At 45.0% G+C, this 19,151-nt stretch overlaps 1 protein-coding gene across 24 annotated transcripts in view; it reads left to right on the top strand.

Annotated features, from left to right (window-relative positions):
* The window catches only part of FGGY (FGGY carbohydrate kinase domain containing), a 414,792-nt gene that overhangs the window by 226,864 nt on the left and 168,777 nt on the right, over positions 1 to 19,151 (top strand). For 21 of the 24 annotated variants that reach the window (XM_038537374.1, XM_038537384.1, XM_038537385.1 and 18 more), the window contains one exon: positions 12,083 to 12,186. In XM_038537374.1, the coding sequence (XP_038393302.1) occupies positions 12,083 to 12,186 (104 nt within the window). Of the gene's footprint in view, positions 1 to 4,088; positions 4,465 to 6,733; positions 6,763 to 6,876; positions 6,916 to 12,082; positions 12,187 to 19,151 lie in introns of those variants that run through there. The other 3 variants (XM_038537389.1, XM_038537393.1, XM_038537390.1) reach the window with 3 other exon arrangements.

Raw genomic sequence — 19,151 nt, 5'->3', positions numbered from 1 at the left:
TATTTAATAGGCAATCAGAAGTAATGTGATAGGCGTGAACTCAGGATATATTATCATACAAAGGAGCACCTTACAACTCAACACACTTGCGGGCCTGCCGTTACTTAAAAATGTTAGTGGGAACTAACATCCCACCTCCTCCTTGCTATACTGATAAGTCATCAAGAAAGGGAGAAATAATGTTCAAAATCCACTTTTTCAATGGACAGTGCATGTTGGGCGTAAAGGTGATAATATATTTTTCTTCTATGGTGTCTAAACAGTAAGATTCCCAGACCAGTGTGTTAAGTAAAATTCCAACCTGCTTTGCTGAAATTAGATCATCACTTACTGTGCTCTCCATGGAATGTGAATACGGGGACCTTCTCTTGTATGTATGACCAAGGACTCTAAGCCCCTCTGTCTCTACCTTGGACCATACTGTGCTATGGACTGAGTGTCTGTATTCCCCTCAGATTCATATGTTGATATTCTAACCACAAATATAATGGTATTAGGAGATGGGGCCTTTGAGAGATAACTAGAGCCTGAGGGTGGAGCCCTCATGAATGGAGTTGGTGCCCTTCGAAGAAGAGACTTGAGAGTTTGGGGTTTCTCTGCTGCCAGGACACAGCCATCTGTAAATGGAGAAGAAGGCTGACCAGAACCTGACCATGCTGGCACCCTGATCTCAGCCAGACTTCTGGCCACCAGATCGTGAGAACTGTGTATTGTTTAAGCCACCAGCTGACGCTGTTCCATGTTAGAGGCCTGAATGAATAAGACAGGACCAGCCCCATAGAAAGATGACAGAGTGTAGAAGCAGGGAACACCTGCTGGCCTGCCAGACTTTGGGCTGCAGGTAGACAGGCAGATGGCAGGATGTGGAGGGGACGTGGGTGATGAGAAGAACTGGCTGACTTTGGGGGACATTGCCCAGGAACAGCGCAGCAGGTTGCGTTGGGCCTTTGTGAGGTTGGGAGGTTGAAAGGCCCTGGCAGGTGGTGGCTGCTTCTCTTCCTCCCACACGTTGCCGCCTCTGGACCACCCTGAAGGGGACTGCCGAGTCACTGCTCCAGCAGGCTCAGGAGGAGACCGCACTGACTTGGCCACAGTCTGGGCTTGCCTGCAGGGGCTTTTGGGTGTAGACTGGGAGTTGCTTCTTAAATCATTGAAAAATTCTGCCCTTGGAAATACAGTTTTGGAAGAAAGCCGAGAGTGAGAAACGCAGACATGGAGCATATATTCAATAGAAATGTGTACCTGTGTGTACCAAAACCAGGTGGGTCATTCCAACAGCCTAATGGTTGGGAAAAAGCATGATTTCCGGAGCCAGACAGAGTTTATATGCCACGCCACGACCTGCTACTCCCTGTGTGATCGTGGGTCAGTTGCTTTACCTGGTTGGTCTCAGTTATCATCTCCAAGATGTGCATCAGAAGAGCGGTTGTGGGGACTAAATAAATTAATTTATGCAAAGCACTTGGAACAGTGCCTGGCACACGCAGATACTACACACATAACAGCTGTGATGATGTGATGTAAGGAAGCGCTGAGGCTTTTGAGATAGGCCGTGGCAGGACCTGGAATGCAGGAGCACTCAAGTCAGGGGGCTCATCAGGGCAAAGAGGGAGGAATGCCGCAGTGAGGAATGCTTCCCCCCACACCCCCACACCCACACCCACACCCACACCCACACCCGGGAGGACTTAGTTCCTCCTGCCAGAGGCTTTTTTGTGCTTCTATTGCAGACATTGTCCGTCTGCTGTGTTCCTTGGCTCCCATGAGTTTGTTAGCTCTTTGAGGACAGTGTGTTTTTGCAAGTATTATTTCCCCACAATGTCGAGTATAGCACTTGACGTAGAGTCGCACTAGATGAACTTTGCTCAAACCGAATCCTACCGAGTGCAGGAGGGAGAGAATATTACTCAGGGCCTAACATGTGCCAGCACTGTTCTTTCAAACCAAGGTTGTATTTTTACACTTGCACTTCCCCTTTTCAGATGAGATATTGGAGAATCAAGGAGCTTAGCTCATTTGCCTGAGATCATACTGTGAGTTTCTCAGGTGCCTGGAAGCATCTTTCTAGCTCTCACCCATAACCCTATAGAACCTGCTTCTTGGGAGCACAGTCCTTGGCCAGGGCATCAGGGGCAGGTGCATAGGTGGAGCAGGAGGGCTGACTGTTGATCTCTGCTGAAGCAGAGATGTTGTTTCAACTGCAGTTTTTGAAAAATGCCAGTGTATTCCTCGTGGGATTTCCTGTAATTCGTTTTCGCTCTCATCTTCCACACTATTTATTTATCTAAGCTTTTGTTCTCTTTGAAACTATTTCAGCCACATGTCATTCATTGTGTTAAAACCCTGGGCCCTTCATCCTGCTCAGATTTTGTTGGGCTTTTTTTTTTTTTTTTTCCTCTCCCCAGCTGCTCTGCATATCACTTTTAATTCTCTGCTGCTCTGGCCCAACTTCTATCCGGTGCTGGGGGTCGCCTTACACTCCCACCCTCACTCTCCCGGGAATGGGGCTGGGGGTGTTGAATCAGGATCAGCTTCAGGATCTATTTTTCTTTTTTTGTCTCCTTGTTGTCTGAAGCTTGGGGCAAGGGTAGATTAATCAGTCTAGGTGTGGTGGAGCCCTGTGACCCTCCCTGGGGGAAATCCTAGCCCCATAGAAACTTGGCCTGGTTTTGGCTCTCAGAGTGAATTCCAGGCTTTGAAGAATCTGTCAATGTTCAACTAACCCCACAAAACCTCTGGAAGTTTTTGATGCAACCGAAACTCATAGCAAGGGAGGAGGTGCTGAGCTTGGCATCAGAGGTTGGGGAGAGCTAGCCTGCCAAATGAGATCTTTTTCTCTGAGATTTCAGGTCTCGACCCATAGTTTGAGTGTCCTGTAAGCTGTCCGAGCAAGTCCTGTGTCCTTCCTAGTGTTTTCCTGAAGCATCTCACTAGTCTGTTCTGTGTCTTTGAGAGTATGAACAGGGCTGCTGGTTCCTCTCTCCATCTTAAAGGAGCCACCAGAGAATTTTACAAATGAGACATTTGTCATGGGCCAAAAGAAGGTTACTGTAAGAAATGTACTACTGCTTTCCCCAGGAAGAAATGGGACACTAACATCTGTTTGGCAGGTCCCGTATCCCAGGCACAAGGCTACCTGCCTTATACTAGGGTGACCAACCATCCCAGGTTGCTCAGGACTGTGGGGAGGTGTCCTGGGACGCTGGACATACAGTGCTAAAGCCAGGAATAGTGACTCCAAAAAGCAAATGCCATTATTCCCACCTTAAGAGCTGAGGAAACTGTGTCTCAAAGTTAGCTTGTCGAAGGCTGCTGAGCACACTTGTAAAGTGGGAATCAAATGTAGATTTGTCTGATTCAGTCCCAGAGCTTTACACCAAGCAAGTTCTTCAGAGTACAAGACTCCTCTCCTCAGACTGTGTGGCCCAGCGAACTTGCAGCCTCTGTTTCTCCTTCTCTGGTGTTTTTGTTTTGTCTCAAGGTCTGCTGGAAATACCTTTCCCTCCCTATCTCTTCCCCATGCTGCCTGATGTAACTCCTGCCTCACCTCCTTCAGGGGGCCCTCCCTGTTTGTCCAAGCTAGGTTAGGGGCCAGGGCTCCATACTTCTGTTAGACTTACTCAGGCCTGAGACATGAATTATTCCATACTGTCTTATAAGCATCGCCTATATATGTCTCCACCCCTACTAGCCTGGGACCTTGTAGAATAAAAGGAGACAACCTCCATCTATAGATTTCTAACTCCTAATGCACTGCCTGGCTTATAATTAGATTCGGTTTGTAGGTGCCGAATTAATTTATAAGATATCAGAAGGAAGCTGTGTGATTCAGAGCCATAGTTTCAGATCTATTTAAGGATTTATTTCATAAGGTATGTTTGTTGTACTTGGGCCAGTCCTCTTTCTTTTGATTTCTTTATTTTAGAAAGTAATTTTCGTGTGTTAACTTGGCCGTTTGCATTGGATTTCAGCCTGACCCTTTACCATGTCTAATGCCTGCAAGTGAAAAATTGTCCTCTATGAGGTCATAGATGAGAATGGCCAACTAGTCTGGAGGCTGTTTTGAGGTTAGGAAGAAAGGAATTTTTGAAACCAAGTTTTTGCTTTGTCTTTCCTGTGGACTTTGCTAGCATTCTCTAAGGCTCAGATTTCCAAGCTATTACATATTAGTCTACCTTCGAGATTTGATCGTTCTGGCTAGAAGGGAGGAATGGAGGAGTGAGACCCAGTTCTCTGAAGGTTGATTCTTTGTTCTCTGGCCCTGCCAGGGCTCTTGTATTGGTTTCTGATTGGTGCGAGTCACAGAAGAATATAGCATTTAGAAAGAAGTGATAAATGCCACCGCCAAGTTGAATTGCAGCATGAATAGTACTACTTATTACTGTGGCTTTTAGAGATAAAAACAGCCTTTGGTTTATTCTCAACACTGTTTAAAACGTTAGCCTGGATTGCTGCTGCTATCAGGTACCTCATCTTCCTTATTCCCGAGGGCCCCCTCATTCTGTCACCGATTGTGTACTCAAGGACAGAAAAAAAAACAAATGTTCCAGTCAATTCAAGTAAACCCAAATAACTCAGGCAAAGCACGCACCATGCTGAACATGAATGCCTTCATTCTCCTGCCAAGCCGTGCTATTAATGCCGCAGACTGAGAGTTGTCGGTAGTCACAACAATGGCCAAAATACATTGAGTAAACTATGTTCCAGGCACTGTTCTTCTCACTTCATTTGCATGATAGTCTTATGAGTTATACAGTATCAACATTCCAATTTATGAGGGAACTGAGGCACACGAAGGTGAAGTGATTTGACCAGCTTGCCCAACTTGAGATCAGGTCGTCCAATTCTACAGCCCTTGTTCTTAACCCTTACATCCGAACAAGGTCAGATATCTGGGGAAAATCTGTCCACATCTCATTTAGAAGAAGACCTTCACTGTTCCCTTTCTGGCTCTGTGGAGGGTGCCCTGTGGGGACAGGGGATGGTAGCCATGTGAAAGTGTGTAAAATTTCTCTGTAGACTTATGAAGTATGGGAGTTTTTGTTGTTGTTTTAAAGACAAGTCTACTTTAGGATTTAGACTGGGTGAATTCTAAACCTCATTTCTTTCAAAGCCAAAGTGATGTTTCATCAAACATGAGGCTCACAGAAATCTTTTCAGCTGTTTCACTCCCCTTCTTGTGTTTGGCTCTGAACCCTTTGGGCTTGCCGTAGTGGCATTATAACAATAAATCCTGAAAGGGATTTGTGTTCAACTATGCCGAGTGTAAATCCTTAGCATTCTTGCACATAGTTGAAAAGAAAGGAACTCATTTCTGTAGGTTCCTTAGGATTTAGAGTTCAGTAGATCTGCTTGTGATCCCTAGTTTTACAAAGTGTCAGGCACAAAGCCATCTTGCAGTAAGCACAAGGATCTTTAGGACCTTTCTTCTTTACCAGTGATTTTGACTCTTCTAAACAAGGTGTATTGTGAGGCTCCAGTAAGAATTTTACTATTACCCATGAGCTGTCACTCAAACCTCTTTAGTATTTTTCACCATTAGTCATCTTAAGACACAGAGCATTTTTCCATGAGTACATCTGCCACTTTTATCTAGAAAAATGCCTTGGGCTTTACTAGTACCTGCCTTATGCCACATCCATTCATTCATGTATTAAACAACAATAGCAATGGAAATTAGTGAGCCACTGCCCTGGCCTCAGTCTGCTCATAGTCTAGTATAAGCAGACAGCTGTGCACACAAAGAAATCACAGATACACTGATAGGATCTGGACAGTATCTGGGAGTGGGCTGTCAGGAGGGAGGTTCTGTTGGTTCCCCCTGGCCAGATTACCTGCAAGGATGGAAATATGTGGTCAGGGAAAGCTCCTGATGAAAGAGTTGAGTCTTCAAGATGTAGTCTGTGTTCCCCAGGTGATTGCTGGGAGATGGAGTGTATTGTAGAAAGAATATCCTAAGCAGAAGGAGCAGCATGAGCAAATGATCAGTGGTATGGATGAGCAAGACACATTCAAGACTAAGGAAAAAGACTGTACACCGGTGCCAAACACTTCCACAGGTCCTAGATTTAATGGCTCTCATTACTGAGTCCTGGTATGGTCATATGCATTTGAATTCCCACAGAATCTTGTAAGGTAAGTGATATTATTCCAGATTCTTCAGATAACAGAAATTGAGATTCTTAGAGATCAAGGCATTTGCCCAAGGGCATGTAAGTGAGAGCCAAGCCTCTCAGTCTGAGGACAATAACTACGATAATAAAAACAGTAAGTTGTTCGTATAGTACTGGACGTGCTCTGACCTGCACTGTCCAGTACAGTATCCACTGGCCACATGTGGCTATTTAAGCAAAGTTGAATGAGATAGAAGTGTCAGTCCCTCAGTTGTGCGATCCACATTTCAGGTTCTCCGGTGTCCAAGTGTGGACAGCACTTTACGTATATTAACGCATCTAACCGTTATGACAGTTCTAGAGGAGGATACCATTATTCAAATAGTACAGATGTAGAAACTGAAACATAAAGATAAGATATGTGATTAAGGTCCCACGACGAACAAGTCAATGTCTTTAAGCACAGCACTATGATGCCAACACCATATATTCTATTCTAAGTAACATGAATGAGTATTAGTCAAAAGAATAGAGAGTTCAGTGTTTTCTTGTGTATATACTGGTGGTTGGACCTCTGCAGAGTAACTATCTTCAATACGGTTCTTAACCCTTCCAGGAGCTGACTGTTGTTGGTGTAGACCTTGCAAAGGTGAGCTGGTGGTCTCCAGGAAGCCTCCTCCTCAGGGAACCCTATCAGCCTCGTAGTAGAACATCTAAGCTTAGTAGAACAACTAATTGGATGGAATTATCAATCAGTTCATTCCTCCACATGGCCTATTACATAAAGATAATATAGTTTTAGGTAATGTTCAAAACCCTCATTCTTTCTCTCTCTTCAGAAAAGGTATCTGAGGCTGTTATCTCAAAAGACTTTTTTTCAAGTGCCAGCACATCTGTAGCAGACTTTTTTATTTTCAAACACGGTGGGGGGAAACTGCAGACCAGGAGGCTGAAAATCCTAGTTGGAACCTATCTCTGCCTCTAAGTAGCTAAATGAACTTGACTGAGTTACTTCACGTCTCTGAAATTCAGTTTCTTTGACTCTGACCTGGAAAGAAAATCACACATATCACAGGATTTTCTAAGAGCTAAATGAAGGGTACAGTGTTTGAGGATGCTTTGCAAGCTATAAAGTACTTTATATAGCTATAAAGTAGGAGATAATTATAACACAAATGCTAGAACTCGAGATGATTTTCTTCCATATAATCCTTTAAAGTTTTCAAAGCAGTGTGGCTTCATAAATTACAGGATAACTTACTCTTAATCATAACATGTGCAAAGTTTCTTTTTTCTTTTACATAAATATAGTCGATATTCAAAAAAGTAGAAGGAAGAACGGATGGTTGATGATGGGGAGAGGACGGGAGGCAGCACATAAGGAGAGTTGTATGTGAAGTTTTCATTTTTTTCTAATTTTGTTTTAAAACCTATTCCTTGATAAGCACTGTGTTTTGTGTATGTGGATGGGGTAGGAATCATTAAATAAGAAGCTTTGTCTTGCTTCATTGACTCTGTAAGCTTGTTTTTCTGATGAATGTGTTGGGTTTTTTTTTTTTTTTTCATTCAACAAAAATTTATTGAGCAACTACCGTCAGCTGAGCATTGTGCAAGTTTCAGGAAAAAATATGATCAAATGTCTCACTTTTTTTGTTTTTTGTACCTATTTCTTCAGCTGCTAATTTTTCCCTTTAAACTTTCTGCAGAATGCTGAGTAAACTGACATTTTACTGTCATATGGAGGGCCCCTGCCGTGTTGAGGGCTGGGCTTGTCCAAATCTCATCTCGTGAATTTTTTCCTGATGAACACGTGCAGCCTGTGATTCCTCCACGGATTGTGCAATGTATTTATTCAGAAAGGAGAAAGCTCCTCCTGCCCTCTGCTCCTTTCCCTGCCTTGGGCCTCTTTGCTCAGGGAAGGCCCCTCTAAGCTCTCTGCGGCCCAAGGAACAACGAGATGCATCAGCTTCATCAGCTCTCGGATTTGTGCGGCCTCACAGCAGGCATCAGCCGTGCACTGCTGGGGCGTGGGGTGGGCATGAAGCAGGGTTAGAAGGCCGCTCCTGCGACAGCTTGGACATGACCTGCCTCTCACCCCTGTTAAACAAGCCTGAGCTGAGGTGATCGACGTCTTAGAACTCGAGGGTGTAGGATTGAGGGGGGCATGTTTCTGTCTTCCTGTTTCCAGGAAAGGAGACACCTTACTTGGTTTTTTGAAGAAGCACCATGTGTATTCTGTGCGGAACATAGCTGAGAAAGGATCTCCAGTCATGGTCCATGTCTCCACATCCGTGGTGGTTGTGAAGAAACAGTTCAGACTTTGCTGTGTTTTGCCAGAGTTGGGGCTAAAACTCAGATTTTCTAAGTCTGAACCCACGGCTCTTACCAGTGTTCTGTGGTGTGTCGACACTTACAGATGTATTTCCTTTATCTGAGACAATATGACATCAAAAGTTGAAGGAGTGTAGAAAGAACATGGGCTTTGGAATCAAACCGGACAGGGTCAAATCCTGACATTCCTTCTTCTGCCTGCATCCTGTTCCTTGGGCATGTGAGCTGAATACTCTGATACTTTCCTTCTGCATCTGTTGAAGAGGAGAAAGAATAGGGATGCCGTGGGAATTAAATGAGATACTATTTAAAGAGCTTAGCGCAGTACTCAGCCTGCCCTAGATGTCTGTTATGTTTGCTAGAAAGGAAGAAAGAATACAGCTATCTCTTGAGAGAGAATTCAGGTGATGGTGATGCAGATGGTTGTGCTAGTGGTGAGGGTCACTGTGGTGATGGTGATGGACACATAGCTACCATGGATCAAACTTTCATTTTTCAAATCTCCTCAGTATCCGAGCCACCATATAAGCCTGCTGTTGTCTTCATTTTATGGCTGGTCTTGCTATCTCCAGATTCCGCTCTTCTCCCTTTATAATGCCCTGGTTCTCAGATTCCAAGCCTAGATATATCAACGATGAATCTACTGGAGAAGAAACAAGGAAGTATTCACTACAGACTTCTTTTTCTTTTCCCCCGCTTTCCTATTTGAAACCCTGTACTTTATATATGTGGAGTCAATAAACATGGGTCATCATCAGAAATCCTCTGGACTTATTAGTAACACTGCGGACAAGCAGTGGCTATCCCTTCTTCTATCAGAGATCACTGGATTAGTATCTTCAAGACCCCAGTATTTTGAGAACTGCAGATAAGTAAATAAATATCAGCCACCTGGTTATTGGGTTTTTACTTTGGAGAACAACCTAAGAACCAAGAGTTTGGAATCAGGCTGCCTGGATGTGAATCCCAGCCCTGCTTCTTGTGAGCTGCGTGAACTTGGTTAAGTTACCCCTCATTTGTAAGCTTCAGTTTCCTCTTGTCCAAAATGAGGATGATAACAGTACCAGCCACATTCAGTGCTTATAAGAATAAAATGAGACAGGTACAGAGTGAGCACGTGCAAAACCAGCTCAATTAATACTGGCTCATTATCTAGAGTTTCTTCCTGTGCAAAAGCCTTTGTGCCCTGAATGGGGAACTGTATCACTCAGGGTCTACCTAGAAAAATGTAAACTGCGCTAAGTATTTACAAAATGGAATTTGGGGCACCAGGGTAGCTCAGTCGGTTAAGTGTCTGTCTTAGGCTCAGATCATGATCCCAGGGTGCTGGGATCAAGCCCCACACTAGGCTCCCTGCTCGGTGGGGAGCCTGCTTTTCCCTCTCCTGCACCCCCTGCTTGTGCATTCTTTCTCTCTCTCTCTCAAATAAATAAAATCTTAAAAAAAAAAAAAAAAACAGGAAATTTAGTACACAAAATTGGTGACCTAAATAGTGAAGCACCAAGATGGGCTATATCATGTGAAGTAAGCCAGAGACCAGGAAAATGGAAGCTGCCACTACCCCTGGGCTGGAGAGACAAAGGAAGGAGAAGGTTACCAGAGTCCAAGGGTGTCAGCTGATGTCACACCCATTGCAGCAAGGGCAGAGCTGAAATGCAGGAGAAGGAGACATACTCTGGCTCTCTACTTCCTGCGGCCTTCAGATCTCCTCGCCGACGTTGCCCAGTGCGGAGTCTGGGAGCTGCAGTCTGCAGGATCGCACAGTACTGAGCAGAGCGGGGGACTTGATGAAAGCCAGTAGGCCCAGGACTCTTAGAGGCTCAGTCTGGGACCTCACACTGCAGTGATAATCACCACAGAAAGTTTGAAAGAGTCTTACCCCCCCTGCTGCTGGCCCTCTGAACCAATGGCTGAGGTTTTCAACTTGCTGTGCTTGGAAAGGTAGAATTTGGAAAAAGCCTTGGAAAAACCTAGAAAGTTATTGGAATGTAAGAGCCTGTCAGTGGCCCTCTAGATCCTGCTTTCTGGAAAGGCCTGCTCGCTGAGCAGCCAGTGCTGTCAAATCTAGGGATTTGTGACCTGAGGAGGCACCCACACACCACCTTTCCCCTGGCCGATTCCTACAGAACATAGTGTTGACCCACCTCCTGGGGAAACCTCCCTGAACCCCTACCGGTTGAGCTCAGCCACTCCTGCCTCAGCTGCCCCTGCTTCCATCCTATCCTGCCCCCCCCCGCCCCCCGCATTAAAGTGCTCCTTGCGGGTTCTTTCCCTCCCACCAGACTTGGAGCACCCCAAGGATGGGGAGTTGTCTTCTTTTACCTTTGCATCCCCACATTTGGGACTTCTGCCTCCTGCTCTGCACTAGCATCTGTGTAGGGGCTGGGCTGCTAAGCACGTGGATGAGAAATTGCCAACTTCCAGAAGCTTCTATCATAGAAGAAGAGGCAGGCAGTGTAGGGTTTTTAAAACTGCCAGTGTCCTGTGTGCTAGGGAAGGTCAGGGATGTGTTTGGATACTGAACAGGGAGACTCCTGTCTTTCCTGGAGGACCAGGGGAGCTGCCTGAGGAAGGAACATTTGCGTGAGGAATAAACAGGAGTTAGCCTGGCAGAGAGGTCGGGGAATGGCATTTCAGGTGGAGGGAAGAACAAGTGCAAAAGTCTTATTAAAGTAGGAAAGAGAGCAGAGAGGGGGGTGAGGTTGGCATCACGTGGAGCTGGAGAGGTCAGCGGGAGCCCAGTCCCTGCCCTGCCCTCCTGCCTGTGCTGTCGGGAGGAAGGTTGGCATGTTTGCAGCTCCCACTTCACAACGCCTGCCATATAGTTCTGTGCACAGAAGATGCTTGTTGGACACTCGAATAAGCGAAAGACAGCTCTAGACTCTAGTCTTTTTAGCTCCATCATCACGTTTATAACTCCGTTTATCCAGCAAGTATCAACAAATACAGTCTTGTGGGGACAAAGCGTGTGCTTATACCATTTATGGGAAAGTCTCCATTATCTCACATTCCTTTAACAGGAACTCACTGTCAGCCACCCTGTCCTTTGCACCAAGAGTTCTGCGACAAGTAGTCGTAAGAATGGGGACCTAGAGATGCCAAAAAGATTCAATCACCACACAGTTCAGTTACCTTCTTTGAGATTGAGATGTGATGTGTTAAACTAGATCCCATTCAGCTCTGCTCTTCACTAGCCATGTGACCTTCATCGGGTCACTTGATCCATGCCTCAGTTTCTCCACCAATGTGTGTGGCATTAATAATACAGACTTGACGGGGTTAATATAAAATGAGATCATACACGTAAATATTCAGCATAGTGCCTGGTATTTCCTGAGCACAAAATCACTGATGGCTGCTGCTTTTATTATTCTAATTATGGTTACCTTTATGACTGCAATGGTTAGATACTGTACATTGACCAGATTACACAAAGACCGGATGTGTTTCCTAGTTTCCTCATGGCAGGCACGTATGTTCTGTTGGTTTCCACTTGAGACTGGCCTACACAGGAACACTTTCTTAATGTTTGGCTGTAGAAAGGAGTGTTGTATGCTTGTTCTTAGCTTTCTTTTCTTATTATTTATTTTATTTATTATTTTTTTAAGAGGGTTTTGTTTTGCTTTGCTTTCTCACAGGAGTGATTGGAGCAGATGTGAGAGGGCACGGCCTCGCCTGTGAGGGACAGCCAGTGACGTCACGGCTGGCTATCATCTGTGGAACATCTTCTTGTCACATGGGGGTGAGTCTGCAGGCCGAGGGCAGGGCCACCACCCCGGGGGCGGGGCGGGGCAGCCCAAGAGGGGATGTGCCGTTTCTTCCCTTCCTTCTGCTCCTCTAGCCAGAAGCCCAGCCCTTCTCCCAAAAGCTGTGCTTAGATTTGCCGGATCTTTCTTTTTCTAGGGGCCAGATTCTAAAGAGTGTGAAAGGTTTGAGTCTGTCTTTGACATCAGCCTGGCCAGAGAGCCCAGGCATGAGGGGTGAAATTGGATCCAAGGATGGTAACGCTGGGCTCCCAGGCCAATCTGTCCCTAATGGGTTGCTGAGTCTTCTCCGCAGAGGGGTGTCTGTTTTCCTTGGCCACTGAGCTCTCTCCCAATCGATATAAATCCATCTCCCTGGGAGCGCCCTGATGATCTATAGAATTAGGCTGCATATCATGACTTCAAAAGAACACTGATAAGCGATTTTCACTTTGTTAATTTTTCTCCATGAATTAGTGGGAAGGCGTTTTCCAAGATTGCAGTTAAAATTTAGTGCCTGCCCTAAAATTTATATCTTCTTTAAATGCATGAGTCTGAAAGCATTCCATTTCGATAAGTACCCATTTCTACCATATTTTTATTTAAAAGTCATTACTCTGTTAAACTTAGATGGACGACTCCTTGGATTTTTCCCAGATGAGTAAAATAGAGGGAGAGAGGGGGAGGAAGGAGGAGGACGAAGGTGGGTGGGGGCGGAGCGGGAAGGTGGGGCGAGGATTAGAGCGGACACAGTCCAGGGAAGAATCTCTGCAGCCGTGGAGGAGAACCATGTGCCGTGTCAAACTGTGTTGACTAACAGTAGGGACCAGTGAGCCTTTTTTATTTTTTTACCGTTAAATATTTTGGTTGAGTAAATAGTGATACAGTTAATGACTTACTGACCCCCTCTTCTTGTGTCTGGAGCCATGCTAAACCTTGGGGACATACGGGTGACATATGACCTCCCATCGATGAGCCATAATTAGAGCTCGCATTCCAGTATGAGACCCCAGAATGTCAATTCTGATTGAACCTGTGGTCCTGAGCTTCTGCTATGTGCCAGACACTGTGCACAGTTCAGTTGCCTTCTTTGAGATTGAGATGTGATGAGTTAAACTGGAGCCCATTCAGCTGTGCTCTTCACTAGCCACGTGACCTTCGTCGGGTCACTTGATCCATGCCTCAGTTTCTCCGCTGATGTATGTGGCATTAATAATACAGACTTGACAGGGTTAATATAAAATGAAATTGTACACGTAAATATTCCACATAGTGCCTGGTATTTCCTGAGCACATTTCCGTTTCATGGAGATGGTAGAGCCATCCTCGTTGCTTTCCAATTTTACTTCCTCTGCTGACTGAGTATGGGCCCCCTGGCAAGGCACTCACCCCCTCTGGGCCTCAGATCCCCTCTCTGCAAAATGTGGAGAGTTCTAGTCCATGGCTCCTGGTGCTCTGAGCGTGAAATGAGGCTATGTGATGTGCTTCACATAAAGGTAGCACTTCACAGTGGTTCTCTCTTGATGACTAGTACTGGTGCTGTCAGGCAGAAAGGAGACAGTGACGGACTCTGCCTGGGAAGGGTTCAGGGTTAGGGACACCTACCGAGGGAACATTTATGTTTGAGTCCAAGGTCATAGAGTCCCTTGATCCTCCCCTTCTCCCCGCACTCCCCCCCCCAAACAAAACAAAATAAAACAAAACTTTCCCTTTTATTTGTTTCCGTGGACAAGGTCTTAAGTGGAGTTTCTTTAACTGAGTTCTAAAATCCCCCAGCTGTCACTGAAGGCAGAGATCTGCAGTGGCGTCCGGCCGCTCAAGCAGGAGGTGCCAGTGGGGGTAGCCAGCTCTTATCTCCCTTGACACAAGACTACACTGGTTAGCTTGTCTTAACTGAACACTGGCTGAAACCTATTTAAATCACCCCCATTTTCACAGGGACACATCTAATCTGGTTTCTCCTGTGAAATCTGAATTTCAGGCATTTTTACAACACTCAATTCAGGTTTCAGAGCAGAAGCAAATCCAAATGAATGTGAGGGACTCTGTCATGTGACCGCGTCTCATTCTTCTTGTCTCCTAATGGTGATGGTATTACCTTCTTCTACAGGATCCATTTTGCAAATTAGGCAACTAATAAGGCAGGGAAATGTCTAGAAATTTTCTCTCGGTCACACGCTGAGCCCTCAGACCTAGCTCCGTCTCATTCCCAAACCCATTCTGTTCAGTGCCTCGCTGTGTTGTGCATGATTGTAATGTCCCTGAAGTGGTGACAGCCTGGGCATCAGAGCTATCTAGACATGGGTTGAACCCCTGCTCATGTGCTTTTTGTGCTCGTGACCTGAGAGGTGTGCTGGTTCTCCAAATCTCATGTTCTTCCTCTATCCCATCATGGGTGGCACTGCCAGTCTCAGGTGCTACTGGTTAACATGAATGGTTGCATGTACATGTCTAGGACACAGCAGACACTCAGATATGGTAGAGATTCTTAGTACGCTTTCCTAGTGATATATAAGGCTCACACGAAGCAACTGTTTGGGCTTTAACAAGTTTGATGGGCAGCTGCAGTTGGTTGCAATGAATTAGGGCCATAAAATGCCAGTTTATTATGGTTGTGTTGTGCTGGAAATAAAGTCCCCACCCCCACTCCGCTTTGTACTTGGGAGTGGGAAGGGACCTTCTGGGCCAACGGGATTAATCATCAGCTTTAATGTTATGTGGTGAGGGCGAGACTGTGGTCATGCTGGCATCAGAAAGTGCCTTTGATCTTGCTCAGGTGCCGGGCGCCCAGTGAGCCAGCAACAATAACACCTTTGTGAGGTCTAGAGAAGTGCAGGTCTAAGGAAACACTCCCAGGGAAACTCAAGGACCCCCTTTGTTGTGGTTCTGGCAAATAAAACCACCAACTGTCAGGAAAAATTCACCAAACAGAACACAGGGACCAGAAGGGGCTCTGAGCTTTTCAAAAAGTGGTGTTCAACCTGGTCTGAAGCATTCTATTTCTTCCTGTCTGTGCACTGCTTATGTTTCTGATTCAGTAAGTTGATTGAGTCAGAATTCCCAGGAACATTCTGTGCTTGATCCAGGTTGCCTCTTTCTAGATATGAATGAATGAATGAATGAATGAATGAATGAATGAATGAATGAATAGATGAATGATTGGATGGATGGATGGATGGATGGATGGATGGATGTCCAAGTAAGCAAATGTTAACAAAAACTTAGAAGTTCCTTACCTTCCTGTCCCTATTACTTTCAGGAATCTAGAAAAAACCTTGAGGTTGAACATAAGACTTTCTAATCAGGCCTTTGATATCTTGGAAGATACAAGTGTAGGCAATACCTTTATCTTCCTTTAGATGATTTAATTAAAAAGGAAAAAAAAATACTTGTTCTTTTTTTAACTCCTTGAAAGCAGAGCTGCTTGTTCAGGGTTAATTACTACCAAGTCACCAAGACCCCAGATAATTCACAGCAGGGGTTAGCCAGAGGTTGGAAAGTCACAGGGTCAGATGGCACTGATCCTTGCCATTGCTCCAACACCCCTCTCCTGGGGTCACAAGTTGGATTGTAACTTGGCAACCTGTCTTGTGGTTAGTGTGTCAGATGGGGAGAGGACCCTGGGAAGTATTGAAGAGATAAGATGTAAACAGAATAGTAGTTAAGGGCTGGGAGTTACATCTGCATCTTAAATCACTCAGAACTGAAGGTTGCGCAAGGTCTTAGATGAATGTGGGGATGGTAGTTCTCTGCCAATCTCAAAGACGTAGGCTCCTGAGCTGGCCCCACCACTTACTGCGTTTAGGTAAGATGCTCTCTGTCTTCTGCTCCCTCAGTCTTCTCATCTGTTCAATGCGGGCAGTAGTATTTACCCATAAAGTTATTTTGAGGATTAAATGGGGTGATCTTTGTAAACAGCTTGGCACTATACCTAGCACAAAAGACCAAATACAATGGTGTCATTAAAAATGATGCATGAAGGAGCACCTGGGTGGCTCAGTGGTTGAGCGTCTGCCTTCGGCTCAGGTCATGATCCCTGGGTCCTGGGATCGAGTCCTGCATCGGGCTCCCCATGGGAGCTTCTCCCATGCTTCTCCCTCTGCCTATGTCTCTGCCTCTCTCTGTGTGTCTCTCATGAATAAATCAATAAAATCTTTTTTTTTTTTTAAAAAATGATTCATGAAGGCCAAGATGATCCATGTGGTAATGGATTTGAATTAGGGGCATCAGAATGAACTCACATTTAGCTTCATCTAGATTACAGGTGGATTCATATGCAAGTGTTTACAGATATCTGTAGTTTATGGAACATACATATATTTCCTAGTTCTGACAATTGAGAAGCTCTCAAGCTAGGATATACCAGCAGCTAGTTGTTTCAGGCATACCTGGTTCCCAGATTTTGGTTCCTAATATATTTTTCCAATAAAAAGACCAAGGACTCCTTGGAGAAATAGTTGATTCTAGGACTGGAGAAGGAAATGGACGAGTTAAACCTGGAGCATCTTGTAGTACTAGAAAGTGAGGAAATGCTAAAAAAAAAAAAAAAAAAAAAAAAGGGTCAGGAACCAATGGAGGGCACTCCCAGTGACCAAGACTGGAACATTGTGAGCAGCAAAATAAAATGGGATTGGATGATAAACTAAAGAATGACACAAATATCTTGAGTCCATAGTGATATACCTAAATGTCTAAATTAATAAGGCAAATCTCTCCTGCAAAAGAAGTTCAAATAATTTATGTAGATACTTCCCCATCAATGAGGTAGAGCATAACTGCCCACTCCTTAAGTGTGATCTGCATGTAGTGACTTTCTTTCAAAGTGCACAGTATGAAAAAGTTGCGGGGGTGGGGGGAGTATATTTTTACAGTGGAGAAGTCTGACAAATGCTGTCTTCTCCAGGTGGTGAAGGTCAACATCAAAGGTGATAAGCCGTGTTGATAATATGTACTGTTGATATGATTTAATGGGAATGGCACTTTATCATGCTTCCCAAAACCTGTAACGACAGTCTGATCCTAAGAGAAAAATCAGCAAATCCAAACTGAGGGCATTTCTATCAAATACCTGACTGGTACTCCTCAAAACTGGGAAGGTCATCAAGAAACAGGGAAAGTCTAAAGAACCATCACCTCCAAGACAGGCCTAAACAGATGTGACAACCAAATGTAATGTGGGGTCCTGGATGGGGTCCTTGAACAGAAAAAGGACATTAGATGAAAACTTAGTAAATTTGAATAAAGTATGGCTTTTAGTAATAATATATCAATATTACTCTTTAATTGTGATATTTATACCTCCTGTGGGATGATAAAGGTAAGGGAATCTGGGTGTGAGGTATATGGGGACCCTATATTATTTTCATAAGTCTTCTGTAATCTAAAACTATTCTAAAATTATGTTTATCTTTAAATCATTCATTAAATCATTCACTCATGATGAAAGCATTGTCTTATACTTGCCTGGCTAAGTGCTAAGGGTATTAAGATCAATATGATGAAAATGGCATGCCTGCCTTCATTGAGAAAGACCGACAAGAAGGAGACACCTGCAGCACAGATGAGAATTGCTATGGTAAATGCACGACTGGAGTGTGGTGGAAATAGGGAGGAGGGCCCACCCAAAGTCTTGAGTAGACAAGGAAGCTTTCCTACAGGATGTGACATTTCCCTGATCCCACCAGGATACTTCTTGCCAGCCCAGTTTCAGGCCACATGCCTTGTCTTTTCTCTTCTTCGCTTTGCTTTTCTCTATGGGTCCACAACACCAGGCAGGTGACTTCCTCTGTGGTCTGGATGGGACATGGTTATGGACAGTCCCATCGGGAGGGCACCTTAGGTGGGGAGAACAGCCATGTGCCTTGAACAGATGTTAGCAGGTGTCACAGCTAAAAAGAGAGTAGGCAGGTAGGACCAGTTTCTCTATTTTGGTCGCTTTAGCAGGTGGCATTGGCGGAGGTCATTGAGAAAGGTGGACAGGGAAGTGAGTCCATATGGTACAAATAGGACCACTGTTATACCTACCAGTGAAAGAACTAGGGTTCTGTACATGAAGTGCCCCGCTCCCTCTTCACTCACCAGCATTCTCAGGAGGCTCTCTATATGGAGGCTGGCCCAGGGTTCAGCGAGCGGTAAGAGATCATATACTCAGGAAGCTCAGGTTAGTGCTTCTCCTGGCATTTGAGGCCAGGGAAGGTCCACACTGTGCTGCAGAGAGGACATTTAACCTTGCTGGCCCAGCCTCGGTCATTATGAGGAGACAGACAATAAATAGTATTTAGCTGCTACTATCTATCAGGCACCTACAGTGGTAGGTGCTACATCCTTTATGTCGTGTAATCAACCATCCTGTGAGATAGCCACCATTGCTGTCTTCATTTCCCAAGTGAGAAGACTGAGGCGAACAGTAGTTAAGTGGGTCCTGCTATGTTCGAGCCCTCTAGGGACTGACCCCAGAGTCCTTGCTCTTCCCTTTCAGTTTAACAGCTCCTCGCACAGCTCCAGAGGAGAGGGAGAACATGCTCAATGAGAATATGGGCAGATGTGGGCGCTGACCTCTCACCAAAGAAAAGATTTGAACGACAAGCATCTGAGAAGATGCTCCCCATCATTAGTCATTAGGAAAATGCAAACCCAAACCACAGCGACATACACACTTACTGGAATGGCCAACCTCGGGGTGTGGATGTGGGGACTGGAACTTACCTGCTGCTGCTGGGACCATGAAAGGGCATACCCACCTTGGAAAAGAGTTTAGCAGTTTCTTCCAGAGTCACCGCACACCAGCCGTTCTACTCAAGAAAGCCTATGTCTGTTCAAAAACCTGTGCAGGGATGCTCGCAGCTGCTTTATTTGTGATAGCCCCCCCCACTGGAAACAGGCCAAATGTCTATCAACAGTGACTAGATGAACACGCTGTTGGTATGTCCATTATAATGGAATACTACTAAATGATAAAAGGTAA

The sequence above is a fragment of the Canis lupus genome, chromosome 5 (assembly GCF_011100685.1).
Source record: "Canis lupus familiaris isolate Mischka breed German Shepherd chromosome 5, alternate assembly UU_Cfam_GSD_1.0, whole genome shotgun sequence".
In the NCBI taxonomy this organism is placed as follows: Eukaryota; Metazoa; Chordata; class Mammalia; order Carnivora; family Canidae; genus Canis; species Canis lupus.
The sequence above is the reverse complement of the archived record's forward strand: the minus strand, read 5'-3'. Positions and strand labels throughout refer to the sequence as shown.